A 16,001-nucleotide genomic window follows, 5' to 3' on the forward strand; every position below is an offset into this window, starting at 1 on the left:
TTATGCTGTCTACTGGGGCAGAAACCTGGAGAACTACGAAAGCCATCATCCGGAAGATACAAGTGTTTATTAACAATTGTCTATGCAAAACACTTCGGATCCGTTGGCCAGACACGATCAGCAACAACCTATTGTGGGAGAGCAAACTAGATCTCAGTGGAGGAAGAGATCAGGAAGAAGCGCTGGAAGTGGATAGGACACACATTGACGAAAGCACCCAACTGTGTCACAACGCAAGCCCTCACATGGAATCCTGAAGGCCAAAGGAAAAGAGGAAGACCAAAGAACACATTACGCCGAGAAATGAAAATAGACATGAGAAAAATGAACAAGAATTGGATGGAACTAGAAAGGAAGGCTTAGGACAGAGTGGGTTGGAGAATGCTGGTCGGCGGCCTATGCTCCATTGGGAGTAACAGGCGTAAGTAATGTAAGTAAGTAAGAGTGAACTCAAATGCTATAGCTTTTTTAGCTTAGTAACGAACGGTGAGGTTACATCTTAAAACTTTATATTACTGAAGTGTTATGTGTGCTCAATTCCAGAATGACTTCTAATGAATTATAGCCGTTTTTGAGAATAAATACCTAATAATGTATAGTTGTGTGGAGAATGACACTTTGATCAACAGTGAAATATTACATTGCTCAGAGAATAACCTCTTCTTATATCGAAATTTCAATTCATTTTATAATATTTGATAAACGAATTTATCGGATTAAAATATCATAAAACGGTAAGTGAACGATTAATTACGACATGATAAGTTTAATCGTTCTTTACCCATAGAGTATGAACACATAGTTTTAGCCAAAAATCCAGTGGTAAAAAGGGTGATTTGTATTTGTTCTTTAAACAATTGACCGTGTGCAATCTAATGTACGTCACTAAGATTCAATCCATTTATACAATGGTGAAATGCGTAAATAAGCTATACATTAAGTGATATATATATACCAAAATCTTTACTTGTTTCACAGAAGGTAGCTATTGCAATTTTTTACTATTATTTAAGGTTTAGGATTTCGACAGAAACTCTGAACTGATTGTATGTACTATCAATTGATTTGTTACAAAAGTAATACAAATCAGTGTCTAATACTAATCTATCAACTAACAAGAACAGGTTAATGGTTTACTGTACACGGAACTAAAGTAGCTGAGTGGTGAGTTCATACTTTTGTATATATATTAGCAATATTTACAAAGATTAGCAAGCGATGCTAAGACAAACGTTCGCGGTAAAAAAAAATTGATCTATTTACAAAATCTTGTACAAAAATGAAGTTTAATACATATATGCAGATATACTACTATTAAGTAGTAAATAATTATTATGTAGATAAAAGAATGGTTGGTTAAAATTAACAAGATAAATATCACAGGAAATGTTCATTTACAAGATAAGTAAAAGAGAAAATGAATTAACTAATAAAATTTCGTTTACGTGAATAATTATTGAAAAACTTTTGTTTACATAAAATCACAAACTCATTATAACCTTCATCAATCAATTGTTTAAATAAATTCATGTAAGTTGGTTTAATGTTCGTTTTAGGATTCGAATTAATTTCTATCCAGTTTAATAAAATAAGGTAAGACGTGTAACGTGGATCAATTTTACTAAATTTCAAAACTTTCGACCAGTTTTGATCGAAGGAATTCAGTTCATTATAAGTAGGATGACATATTTTGAGCCAGATTTTCCAATTCGGTGCATTAGTACTATTACATAAGTGAATAATATTCCATATATCATTATCTTGAATAGATCTATCTGAAAAAAGAAATAACGAATTGGTTTCTTTGGTTTTCTGATCACATCCAGTGAAATTTGGTATATTTTTAACAGGAGATTGTATTTTTTCCAAAAATGATATGACATTCTTGTGAATTGCTTCAGTTTCTCGTTTGGTTTCTTCGATTTTTGCCTGTACAACATTTAATATATGTTCAGTTGTTTTGTCCGTTGTTGAAGATATCGAAGGATGCCATAAATTAGGTAGTAAGGCTTGATTTGATCTACGCTGTCGAAGTAAATTCTTATCAACTCGACGTTTTGTTACAATTTTAGGTTTACGAATAGATTCATACTTTTGTTGTCGGATTTCAATATTATTATTATTATTTGTACATTGTTTTTTATGTGGTGTAATTTGAGATATTTCTTCATCTGAATTCAGATAAGACGAGGCACGTTTAATAGGTGTACCAAATTCTACAAAATTATCAAACTCTTTTGCCAGTTTAAAAGTGGGTAGTGTAGTAATGTGATCAGGATCATTTGATTGACCAGTCGTGGGCAAGCTATTTCTTCGTCTAACATGTCTTGACCATGGTTTTTTCAAGCTTATCATTCTATCTAGACTACCATTTCTAAATATCTTTCTTTTTGATTCATTCATAATTTGTTTAGGCTGATAATGATCGTCTCCACTTGCATATTGTGTTTCAACATGATTATATTGTTCAGTAGTAGGAAAAGTTATATTCTGATTCGATTGGTTCAGATGACAGATACCATGAGTTATTTCTGCGATAATAGAACAGAATTAAAGCGGGAAAACAGTTAGAATTAGAACATTATGACATTTTTTTAAAAGAGAACGGAAATTATATATCGATGACTAGATAACAATTAGAAGCTACCTAGATTAACACAGTCAGTTATCGTAATATTACGTCGCATTAGTCTTAACACACTTCTCATGGATTTAGGAATTGATAAGCTTAACCGAACTCCGTCTTCTTTTCTTCACAAGAATCACACCATACAGCATTATTGAATTAAACATCATTTATTAGCGGTTAGAAGTGAGTCAAAAACGCTTTTGCTCTTTCATATAGAAACATAATTCTACAGGTTAAATGAAACTAAGCACACATGTAACACTCAGTATGAATTATCAAACTCTTTAGGCTAGATATTTGTGGCATCAGGCTGGTTTTCTCTAAAATTAAGACTCCAAGCTTGAAGATATTTTTATCCCAAATTTACATAAATTAGAAACTAACTGAAAGCTCTGACTTTTGGATAAAGAGGTAACTCGGTGTTCTTATGTAAGATGGTAGCAGGTGGTTTGTAGGAAACGTTTGACCTAGGTTTCGTATTAGCTAACACTCTTTGGAGGGATGTATGTACGGTCATGAGGAAGCTGATTCTCTCCGAGTTCACTCATTTTAGACGTTTGAGGAGTTAGTTAGAGTATCTACAACTCCATTTACACTTTAACAGTATCTTTATATCTCCTATTAAAACCTTAATTTTTGACACCATGCTTAAATTGTCTTCAAAGTCCTTTTTCTAAATCCAGACAACTGAGTAGAAAGAGAAGTACAACAACTGCAAAACAAAGATCACGATGAAGTGAATATCATATAAAACCATTACTCATCATTCCAACAACTAAACATCAACACTATGTTCCCTATGACATCGAGTCCACACTTTAACATTGCAACTTGATTCATAAAATTTGACCATTAATTAGAAACAAACAACATAATTTTGGCTACTACTCAATTATTTCCATTGGCTATAATAATGACCGGTTGAATGATTAACTGACCTACACATCATATGGTTGGATTTGAACGGATACATTTAGAATAATAGGTATTTTATAGAATTAATTATTCACCAACTTAAAATAACAAATAAATATTATTGTCAAGAACAAACTAGAACACATATTGTCACATAGCTGTTATGATATTAAAAATTTCAATGTAATCAAACTAGAACTCAATAGAAGTTTACTATAGATTTTTTCAAGATAAAACATTGTTTATGAACATTGAATCTAAATAATAACTTTGAAGTTAACCTGCAGGTTTACTCACTTACATAGATACTGAATCAATTCATCAGAATTTGTTAAAGTAAAGATTAACATTACTGGTTAAATGAAACGTTCAAATTATGTTTATAGTCGATTATATGTTATTTTATCAGTTTAATACAAATTCAATGAGCAACTAAAAATTTAATGAAATGGAATAAAAATCAGGTCAGTGTTTTGGTAAATAAGTTGAGTTGTCAACACAACTAAGAGACATTTATGTTATGTTATGTTTGTATGTGTATATGTTATGTATATATATATGTATATATATAGCATGTAAGATGAGAATGAGAAACATTTAAAGATTAGACAGATGTTAACGGATTACGTAACCTAAGCACTAATAATTGATATTATTACTAAAATTATACGTGACAAGAACAGTAATTATGCTTGTTTACAATGATATAAAAAATTATTTTGATATGTGCAAAAAACATGAAAATTTATGACATAATTTCTTTGTACTGATTATAACAAAATAACCGCTGTCAATTAATTTATCACATTGGAACAGAAGAGTTATATTGTATAGTATTTAACGAAACTAGATTAGTACTCCATGATGAATACATTAATCTTACGAACTCAATCAGTCAGTCGACTTTAAGATAAATGAGAGGAAATTATGTCAAATACAATTTAAATGGATTTAATGTGATCGAAGAATCAAAAGTTAGGATCAACACAGTTAAAATATAAAAATAAAACCGTATTGTAGTTCAAAAGTTAACAATTCCAGCTGATTAGATAAGTATCATCTATATTTATAATGATTGGATCTTAGTGGCTTAAACAACAGACTTATAACCAGTAGGTACTAATGTCGAAAACAGATTCACATATACCCTAATGAAGGTGAAAAATTGTATGATTCATACTCTGGTACATGTTATTGGATTTGTTACCAAATTGCATCACTTTTAAATTGTTATGTTCTGGTAATATACCATAGAAATTCAACTTCAGTTTGATTTCATCATCGACTGATGTCAACTGAAGGAACATTGAAATTCAGGGAGTGCCAATGAGAGGTTGTGGAGATTTTCACTGTAATCATATAGCGATATAAGTTAGACCACTATCGTTTTATTATGGAACTCCTCAGCGGTGCACACCCAGGATCCTGCACTTGGGACCCGAACCCGACACCTTCGATCCCGTGCGCGAATGCTTAGCCTCTAAACAACTGAGTCGACATCCAACTGTGTGAGACAGATGTTCAGCCTTTGTTTTGAACTATTTGGTAACGAACATCCAGGATTTAATAAGGAATCTGAGCCAGGAACATTGTGCTTCATGACAATAATGATACGGTTGTTCGACCCAGTTGTGATCCATCTATCCACACTGTTAACTTGTTTCCCCACTGTAAAACTACCGTGAATTGGATACCGTAAAACCGCAATTTGTGTAGAGAGTTACTCCTGATACTTCGTTCACACAAAAATGACCATTACTGACTGAATCAAGTAAAATGAATACTGATTCCTTGTTTTATAGTTATGTGAATTGGCTGATCAATACTGGAACCCAAATTTACTTGATATCCTATATTCCCCAAGTCTTCTGGAAAACGGTTTAATGATAATCATTTAATAATAGTAACGACTATCGTCATAGAGAATAAATGATTTATTATTATCAAAAATTTTCTGCCAAAAGTTGTACTATATACCTTATAGTATAAGTAGAATCTTTGATTAATTGAGGAGTTGAATTTCACCTTTTTACATCACATTATATATTCCTATATTTATTTTCAGTAATATCATATTTATAATAATAAACGATAATTATTTAATATCAGAAAAGGTTTTGTGGATATTATAGTAATTTTAATGGTTGAAATCATGAGTCAGTTGAAGCTAGACCACTATGGAAAACCTGGAAGCACTGGACGGCCATTTTGTCCTGTTGTGGGACTCCTCAGCAGTGCGCATACACGATCCCGTCTCGCAAGACTCGAACTGACTCATGATCTCAACTATTGAAATTACTATAATATCCACAAAACCCCTTCTGATATTAATAAACATATACTCACTAGTGACTGGCTTCAAGAAGTATATCCTAGAGTTCTAGTGAGAAGTAGTGACCAGTGGAGTTCAACCAGGTCTCTTGTGAAATAGTAACTCACTGATGACAATGGTGAATGTATCGCTCAATTTCGTGAATTAGTTGAAGTTAAACATTAACATCGTTGAATGCAGGCCAGTTCAGTGGTCTAGTGTTTAAGCGCTCGCGCTTCAGACTGATAGGTCCTGGGTTCGAATCCTGCGAGGCGGGATCTTGTTTAATTATTTAAACGAAATCTTTTTTTATATAAACATGATGAGTCATTTATAACTAACAATATGAAATTTTTAACCAATCCCATTTCATTTATTCATTGTAGAATGAACATATGTTTACATGTCATTATTGAAATGAATAAAGCTTAGAAATAAGATTGTGTTTTATATAGAACATATTGTATAAATTATATGAATAGTTATATGTTTCATGTGAGTAAACAAACATAAATTTGACTGCTTTATTATTTTTTTTCTTTTTGATTAATAAAAAATAAGAAAAAAAGAATAAAAACACAATACAAAATAATTAATGACTTATTAATTAGTATTAAAGTAAACGAATTGAATAAATATGGCAATCACTAACATGGATACAACATGTTTATATTTTTTTAAAACTTGTTTAGAAAAATTAATCCAGGAATATTTGTATTATTGAATTTGGCATACTTCAAAATTACTACAACATTTCTATTATGAGTTGGTGTATGAAATTAGAATTATTTAGATTATTATAAGCAAGTGAAATATCACACTAACAATAGTAATAATAATGATAATAATAATAATAATAATAATAATAATAATAATAATAATGAATGCTTTGAAGAGATGAATGATTAATGTATGTAGCTGTTCAACACGTGATAGAAAAAATAACAAGATATATCACTGCCATAAATGACCTTTCAACAAGTGGAAACCTGTTTAGCTCTAACGTTAACAATAATGAAAACAATAATAATACCCAGTGTAATAATGATGATACTATTAACAGTTCCTATAAACTATAGTTCTCTATGATCACGTGGTTCGATCAAGTAAACAGAATCATATATATTCTATTGCGTTGTACAGTAACTTATTTTTCTTCTCATGAATCTCCTGCATATATATATGAAAAATTAACATGTTAAAACTTGATGATTACTTATTAAGTATCATTTAATTTACTTTGAATTTGCATCAATCATAAGATTAATATGAACAAAAAAAGAACATGGAAAAACAGACAGTTCGCAGTTAATCAAATAGTCGATAAGGAGTGTATGCTTTGATTTACATATATATAAAGCCGATTTACTACATTTATTAATATGCATAGTAAGTGAGAAAATTACTGAACTAAAAGGCAAAACGAAACCAAAACAACACAGATAGCAATAGGTTATATATATGAAATGCACGACATACTATTAAATGTCATGATAAGGAATGGATATATCTGTCATGTCACCTTAAGTCTTTAAATCTGTATTACGACAATAATGTAGACTCTACCGAATAGTAATTCTGGGTTGATAAGCCATATCTAGGTAACACTTAGACCAATTTAGGTCAGCTGATATTTACGCATATAGTTATGTTTCCTTGTCGACACGAAAAATACAAAATACCCATGAACGATATAATTACTGCATATAATTTTACATTGATTCAACTACGAATAAAGAAAATAGTCGACTCACTTTGAGACTGACAAATTCGCTCCGAAACAGAGGACTCCTCACTATTAAAGTATGTGTCAGACATTGGATGATTATGGTGATAACAATCTGAAAACATTTTAAAATCTTCAAAGTATTTGTTCGATTGTGATAGATTATCAGGAATCTTATTTTTATCTCGTGAGGCTGAATGAAGGATACTTGCAACTTGAGATAAGCATCCACCAAGCTTTTGAAACTTAGATAGTAGCAAGCAAAATATTCTTCGAGGTGTCATTAAACTTGATTGTGATACAGTTGAATCATCATCATAGTATTCAAATCGTGAGAGTGTTTCATTTATTTCATGGATTTCCTTTGAAGTAAAACCAAGTAACTCTGCAAAACGATGCCATCTGAATGGTGAATGGAAGTATCCGTACAGTACTATGTGACATCCAAAGAGAAATTAAAGAATAGTTTTATTCTCAGGACTTGTAGTAGTAAGATTTACGTACAATTTAAAGATAATTTATAACAATTGTTGATATCAATTAAAGAAGCACTATATATATATATATATATATATATATATATATATATATATATATATATATATATATATATATATATATAATTTAGAATCAAATTGTAACACCTCTATAAACTAACAACAGACGACAAATACACAAAGCATAATCTGACTGCATAATAAAACTATTGAAATCACGAATCGGTAACTCAAAAATTGTACTGGTAGGTTGATTGTTTAGTGTTTAACACATAAAACTGAAGAACAAATATCTAAAAGAATACTTAAACACGTCTCAAGAAATCTGTGATCAGAAAACAGTGATATTGTATTGTATGTTGTTTGCTTGTAATTATGTATTGTTTCTAGTTTTGTTTGAATCATCACCGACATTCTCTGTTACCACTTATTATTTTTCATGAAAAAACGAACAATTAAATCAAATGCGATTGTTTTGGAGCATACACCTGATTCAGTTTGAATAAATGTGTTTTCAGATCATTTTTTAAAATGCTAACATTGAGTAAAGAATAGTTGGAAATGGTAAAATAATAGACAGTTCTTCCCTTGTTTTTTTTTCAATATTTGCAACCAAAACCTGCAAACTATCGTAAAGCTTTTACTGTAATCCTAAATCATGACGAAATAACTATCAATTAAAGTATTCTTATTTTTAATTTGCGAGTAATAACTTACATGCCAGGTCATAGAGGCTTTCTACAGTCCACAAACTTCCTCTTTTTAAAAAAGAGCGTTCAAAATTCTGCTTTGAAGAAAAATACAAGTGAAATAGTGGAAAAATGGTAAGCATATCAGTAAGAAACCATTTGAAAATGTACATTCTTATTAAGTATTCATCAGTTCATCTCATAAAGCCAGTGAACATATGCAAATTACTAAATAGCCAAACTACAGTAAAAATAGGGGCTAGCTGTTTGTTCAATGTGGGCTGAGCCTTTATATTTTATGTCATACGAACTCAGATTTTTTTGCTGTCAACAAATGGTTTCAACACAATTCAGCGCCAGCTATGATAGCAAGTTTTGCTCATTAAGTATATTTAGTTGAGCCATAGACTAGAAACCAAACTACGTAGCTCCTGAGTCTTTAAATACTGGCTTCCAAACAGATTATTTAGTCCTAATGATATGTACAGATGAGATAAATTCATTTAAACACATGTTTATTTTTATCTCCTTGTTATAAAGTAAAAACGATTTACAAGCACAGTCGGCTTAAAGGCACGTATGTGTAAGGGTATAATGCATAACACAGTGCTACAGGTAGTCAGTCAATCATTTAACCATCACTGACGTAAATTATGGCACGGATACGTGTTGGCTCAAGTTGCCATATCAGGCTACTATGACAAGATAAAATAACCGAATTTGGTGGTGAAAGTAATCAAAACTACGTGGCAAAAATATAATTGAAAAATAGTGGGGATCAAGAACTAAGTTCAAAAAGATAGAGTGGAATGGTATATATTAAGTAATGCAAGAATTCAAGATCTGGATGGAGATATGGATTGAATGGACCTGGAATATTTTAAATGATTTTAAACCACATTACCCTGTCTTCAGTCACTGTTCGTGGTCACCATGCAGACTAGCCAGGTGATACTTATGTGCCAGCATGGTTAAAACTAACAGTCAGTGATTTTATGAACTAACGCTACACTGCAAACACTTCTCACCACTTTCCTCACCAGAAAACACCTCTCGTCTAGGCGGGTGGTGACTGGCGAAACGTAGCGTATGTTCCAACTACCCCAGCAATGAATATTGATATTCATGGAATATGAAGAAAAAGGTCCATAGGCTATGAATGCAAGTAACTGAAGTAATAATTAACTATCCGTAGGGAGAATAGAGATTTTTAAGTATCCACAGGTATTAGGATGAAACCTGTTCAGAACAAATGTAACTCTATCTAATATACAAAGATTACAAGAGTAATAATCTTACCAGATCCAGTTTGATTTCAAAAATTGTTTGGAAGATAGAGTTACTGGCATATTTCCCAATAATAAGTTTTCCAAAAGGTGAGTTGTTTATTTCTGCCATTTGCAGCATTTGGCATTTTATTGTTTTAGCTACCGACTGATCATCTTCGGGTACCTCAATGTGATGGAGTTTTGTCTCTCCTAAATGAGCTTCTACACGTAAATAGTCTGATTCCAGTACCACTGTCATTTTTTCCCCTGGATTAACTGTACAAATAAACTCAGCTTCTCCAATCTGAAAGGTATTCGTCAACAAAAACAAAATGCTTACAAAAAGACATAGACTTCAAATCAGATTTCAAAGTCAGTATATTGTTGAATGCTGATTATCTTACTTTTGACCATTAAGGCAAAACAGTTTATGTCTGTGAGCTTATTTTGAGGAAACACAAAATATTTTTAGACTATAGCCACGCTGATATGCATTGTTTAGTTTGTAAGAGAAATTGAGTTATTGCTCTTTCAAATTCATATTTTATTGCCACGTTGCAGGTTTTTAAAGATGTTAAAAAACACGGTTGATTACATAAAGTTTTACTCAAACTAAATTAGTTTTGTCACAAATAAAATGTCTGAGCGAATAGTGGATATCAGGAACAAAAGGAAGGTGATTTAAGGTCATTCATATGTCTTACAGACTTTATAAGTCATGGTAAAATCAAACGAAAAGGATATTTCACAAGGTTTTACAGGATACTTTTAAGCATTACTGAAGTGAATATTTTATTTTCAGACCAACCATGCAAAGCAACAAGATCCTTACATTTTGATGCCGGAATCAGTAAATAGTACCCTACAAAACTTGTTTTTTGATAGAATTGAACAAAAACAGGTAAAAGCGTTCTACAAAATAGAGTAAATTCATTTTATTTTGATGACAACCATCAAGTGAAAACTATTTAAATTTTCATATTTCAATACAATCACTCGTGAACAATTAAAAGTTTTGAGTTAGTGAAGTTAAAGTGGGGATAAATATCACCGAAGTTTTATTACTAGAATCAATAACTTCGTTGATTTTATTTGATTTTAGGGATTAGGTTATGATTATTTCTAGAACTAATAAGAGAAACAACGAATAATACAAAACATAACTAATACTAATGCATTTTTGTGTTGAAAAGACAAATCGGTACTCATCAAAAGTAACGGCATTCAACACCGGACTTTGTACCCTCTTCCTTATTATGATTTTTGGTTTCGTTTAGAATCTTGTTTTAAATTTTTCACTCAAAGCAAATTCCATGTGAAATGGTCAAAGACAAAAAGTAAAGCGTGTGACACTAAATAACTTTTTATCTCACGGAATACGAGTATCTCTGTTTAAAACGTTTATTTAAACTAAATAAATCTTATCCCATGATGAAAAAAATGAATTAGAATAATAACAATGAAGTTGGATAACAAGGCCATTCCAAATGTAACTTTTCAACCATTATAAATCACATAAAATTACAGTTAAAGCTTTTATAACAATCTATACATGATACAAAATAATAAATAAGATTATTTGACAAACTGACTTTTTAAAAACCATCTACAATTTTTAAGTAATCAGGATGGTATAAGCTCACCAAAACTTAATTACTTTACTTCATGAACAGCATCAAATATGTATTGTGATTGGTTCGGAGTGAAGGGTATGAATGAATTCTGTAAATCTGGACACTACTAGCCATCGCTTATCTGTTGAGTTGCAAGTGAGTCACCTCACAATAACATTTATCTTTAAGCTGTTCACATAAATATGAGCTTTATCGGCCATAATTTGAGAGCGAAAGCTTGTGTGAGTTTGCATAATATTATCAAATTCTAGCAAAATATTTCTGTAGCATGTTAAGTACTTCATACGCTCAAGATAAACGTTATCAAAAAAGTCTTGCAGGGGCTAGTGGAACGTCACTGAATGTCGAACAATCTACCAACCTTCGTCACGGACAAAGACAAGCAACACGCATCAACGAATCGGATCTTACGGATAAGCGCGTACGACAATGGTCACATTATGTTTCTTGTATCTGTTCTTACCAATGCTTTTCTGCAATACAGTATGTTTGTACTATACAGTCATCAAAGTGGTCACAGTGCCTGTGTTTAACTAAAGGGTGACCCACTTTAGGTGGTAACCGCAAGGTTTGACTTCAAGGTAGGCTAGGATATCACACCGCTTCTGCCCAATTTGAATAGGCCCACGATCATCCACACAGATTGCTTACTTTGGTGATCTACTGTCTTCAACATAATCATACGCTAACACAAAAAGAGTGAGATCCATGAGGCTGATTGATCCATCAGTAAAGCACTGAAAGTTGACTGTTAGTGATGAAAGTTAAACGATTTTTATCCGCACTTTCAGCCAATTTAAACTTAGATGTTTTTCCCACAGGTCGATGATGTTCTTCTATAGAATATACCAGTTTAGGTCGTTTGAAAATCATCATGAGAAATACTCGCAAAACCCTTGTAAATGTGCAGCAAACCTTACTGTAATCTTTATTTTGGCTCTTTTAATTGTTCACCAGACCATATATATATATATATATATATATATATATATATATATATATGAGTGCGTCATATCAAAATCCTTTTTAGTAATACAATTTTTCCAATAAATCTTTATCACAGAGTAAAAGACTTTGTGCAGACAAATTTAACAGCATCAGAAATTAAATTATTGTAACATTGTTTTTAGTTACCTTTCGCCATATACCGAGTAAGCTCAGTGGAACCGAAGTATTCTGAACACATATGCAAAGGAAACATTTGCCATCTCCACTCGAAAGTCTCAAATAGACAGTGAATCTCATATTTCTGCTATTTTTAAAGCTTGTGTTTAATTAACGGCAATACAAATAATAGTATCACAAAGTTTGATAACATGTTTAATATCCAGTTGAATTATAATAATGATGCCACTATGAGTACTGAATTACCAATGAGATAAACAGAACATTCGTCGTCGACCGGCGCTTTCTCTATGGCAGTGTCTTGAATGATTATTTGATTGCAAACTTTAATTTGGATTCAGACACCGTCTGGACTACTATGACAAGCGATACAATGTATACTAATCATATGCGTGCGTTTTTTAGAATCTCTTGTACCTGATACGGTTAAACAAATTTATATTGGACGTAAAATTGGGTTCATCTAACGAGTTCTTATATGTTAGCTAGCAGATCGAAGTGCACAGCCTTGCTTCTTATTGTTCTCTAGATTTTTACATCTGTAAACGGTAATGTCGAAGACCTAAGTAGTCATGTCGTTCGCCGACATTAACAAGATAAATGGGGGACCCGCAATGGTGCCACGGGGTACACCGCCCTTGACCGGCTCCCATTCGGAAGGCGTCCTGCTTACCATGGCATTTTGTCTTTTACCACGGAGGGGGTTTCTTATTCATTCTTGTAAGCACCTTTCATCCCTAAATTTAGGAGCCCCTTCATAAGACCTAAGTAAGAAACCTTATCAAATGCTTTTCTAAGATCTATGAATAGCACACCAAAAGATAAACCGTTATCTCGTGAAGTTGTCCCGTCCTCTATCGGTTCATGCACAAATTCTTATTACAAACTCGTGCTGCTCAGGAGTGGGCGCACTTCGTGTCCCTGCCTGGAGGTGTAGTGGCATTGGACCATGACCACACAATCCTCAAAGCTGAACACAAGACTACTCAGAAAATAGATACTCAATATTTAACGCAGAGAAATACCTAACGATGGAGAAGGCGTGAATAAGGAGTTGAATGGACCGGAGTTGATCGAGTGGCATGGCTCGGCCATGCAGGCGTGGTCTCTGCTGAATGTTATCTTATATCTTCTATTCATATTAAATATATTGTTCTTTCTCTAGCCTAACCTTGTTCTACATTATGTATTGGTAATTGATACGATCCAGTGAGTTGGTGTAGTCGATGGTGTGACTTCCACGTAAGATCTTATAGATTAGGCAGTTATATCATGACAAATCTACAAATTTAGGATTAGGTCTATTATTTGAGCAGTACTAATATCATAGCAGACCATAATTCTACAGAGGTATTGGTGATCCACTGCTACTAGACACGGAAGCCCGTTAAGGTAAAGTCTCTTCTTTTCTGTCCACAACCATTTGAACATACTGTATGGTTTAATGTAACCTAGTAATTTAATCCGATTTACATCTTCAAGTAACGTAACTACAATAGTGGTTAGACTGTGAGGCCGGTTGTTAGACACGATCTATCTCTGTCTACATTTAAATATAGAAATAACTATGGCATTTCTCCAATTCCTGGGAACAACATTGTGAGTAGTCCTGAAATAAAATCTGTGAGAGTTTATAGCCGTCGTGGACGCAACCCACCAGGACCCAATGTCTTATCAGGCCAGAGGTTGGCAATTAGTTGAAGAGCTTCGTCAGTTATATAATAGTGATATTATATTCTAGACAGAACAGACACATGCCATTTTTCAGGCATGATTAATAATTTTGAACATTGGTTTACGGGTAAGATCCGGAAAACATGACGGCGGAAAAAAAGAACCTAATTACCAGGAGTGGATTCGGATATAAACTCTTAACAACGCTAAATGGTTTATAGTGGAACAAACAAAAGTATGGTAAATTAGTAGATAAAACTCATACTAGCTTCAATAACTAGGCTAAAATGTGGTTAAACAGTCTTCAGATAAGAGAATATAGTGACAAAGAACAATGTGTTGTAACGTGTAACAAGGTGGAACGGGTTCATTTGGAGGAGGTAATGACGAAGTTAGAACCTAGTAGTTTGTTCAATGGAATCAAAGGTGCATCAGGGGAGAGTAAAGTGTTCAGAAACGCCAATAAAAGAGTAGTAATGTAACAGTTAACTTGACGCTGATGGTTTTGTTTGCCAACCTAACCGGTTGAAGGTTTACAGGCCCATAGATGCTAGGCCACTGGCAGTAGTAGAAAAAATGCTAGGTTCTCTTGGCAGTGCTTTAGAATAGTAATGAGCAGTCTTTGTGGCCAACTATAGTTGAGTAGTGTAGATCACCAACGTAGATGAACTATGTCGAAATGATTGGAGGCCTACTCCAGTTAGACGGGAATGATGTAACGAACCAGCTAACGTCGAAGACACGCCTCGTGGCCAGCACCATACATGGACTACCCGATTGCCGTATCAAGGTACCATAGATGCTTTGAATAATGTACAACATAGAGGAAGTTATTACAGAAATATATTAGTTAAAGTAGATACAAGCGAAGGTAAGACCACCGCTGCATCGGCCAGTCCATGGCGTACGATTAACTGATGCGCGTTGGCTGTCCTTGACCTTGACAAGTATCGATGTTTGTTCGATAATCAATGATCCAACTGCAGAATGATTTGACTAGGGCTCAGTTGAATTTCACTGGCCCTATGGTAGTATATATAATCCAGTGAGTTGTCTGTCTACTTCAAGTAAAAATTAAGAAGGGACATACAGTTAGGGAGACACATTTCATAAAACTTCAAAGAAGAAAAAGGGGAACGAAACTAAGAGTTTGATATTATTTAGACATGTTTAGAGAATGGTATGCATCTTTGGTTAACCACCTTTATGTGACGAAAATCATATCGGTAATTGGTTCATCTATCATCAAGTCTAACTCAGAGGTTTTATTTCTAAAACTGCAAGCGTTTGTGTGGCACATAATAATGGTATTTTTGGATTCACTCGTTCTACTCATTCAGGTCTCTGAAGCATTGAGTTCAAGGGCCTGATTATTTAAAAACCCTGGATCTAAAGATGCCACATGAATTTGAAATTTGACAACACCTTTACTCGTAACACATTTTTATCAAATGATAACAACCTATTCAAATCAGAAACCGTAGATGAAGTGATTCGAAGATATATTTGGAAGGCTTTCAATATGTGGGAATC

General features: G+C 33.0%; 1 protein-coding gene across 1 annotated transcript; it reads right to left on the reverse strand.

The window, feature by feature from the left end:
- Window positions 1-1,233: 1,233 nt before the first annotated feature.
- MS3_00004586 (uncharacterized protein) lies at window positions 1,234-13,399 on the reverse strand. The gene is made up of 5 exons (XM_051212527.1): window positions 12,804-13,399; window positions 10,067-10,339; window positions 8,796-8,862; window positions 7,610-8,014; window positions 1,234-2,531 (listed from the first exon to the last, which is right to left on the reverse strand). The coding sequence occupies exons 1-5, from the start codon at window positions 12,912-12,914 to the stop codon at window positions 1,423-1,425; spliced, it is 1,965 nt and encodes a 654-aa protein (XP_051072710.1). The 5' UTR covers window positions 12,915-13,399; the 3' UTR covers window positions 1,234-1,422.
- Between the last annotated feature and the right edge of the window lie 2,602 nt (window positions 13,400-16,001).

The sequence above is a fragment of the Schistosoma haematobium genome, chromosome ZW (assembly GCF_000699445.3).
Source record: "Schistosoma haematobium chromosome ZW, whole genome shotgun sequence".
Taxonomy (NCBI): domain Eukaryota; kingdom Metazoa; phylum Platyhelminthes; class Trematoda; order Strigeidida; family Schistosomatidae; genus Schistosoma; species Schistosoma haematobium.

Bases quoted from the DNA above. Each gene is read 5' to 3' on its own strand.
- MS3_00004586 (XM_051212527.1), bottom strand. From the start codon at position 12,914: ATGAGATTCACTGTCTATTTGAGACTTTCGAGTGGAGATGGCAAATGT. The intron at 10,340-12,803 runs GTAACTAAAAAC...AATACCTTTCAG, and splicing joins TACTCGGTATATGGCGAAAG to ATTGGAGAAGCTGAGTTTAT. The intron at 8,863-10,066 runs GTAAGATTATTA...TCTTCAAAGCAG, and splicing joins TTGAAATCAAACTGGATCTG to AATTTTGAACGCTCTTTTTT.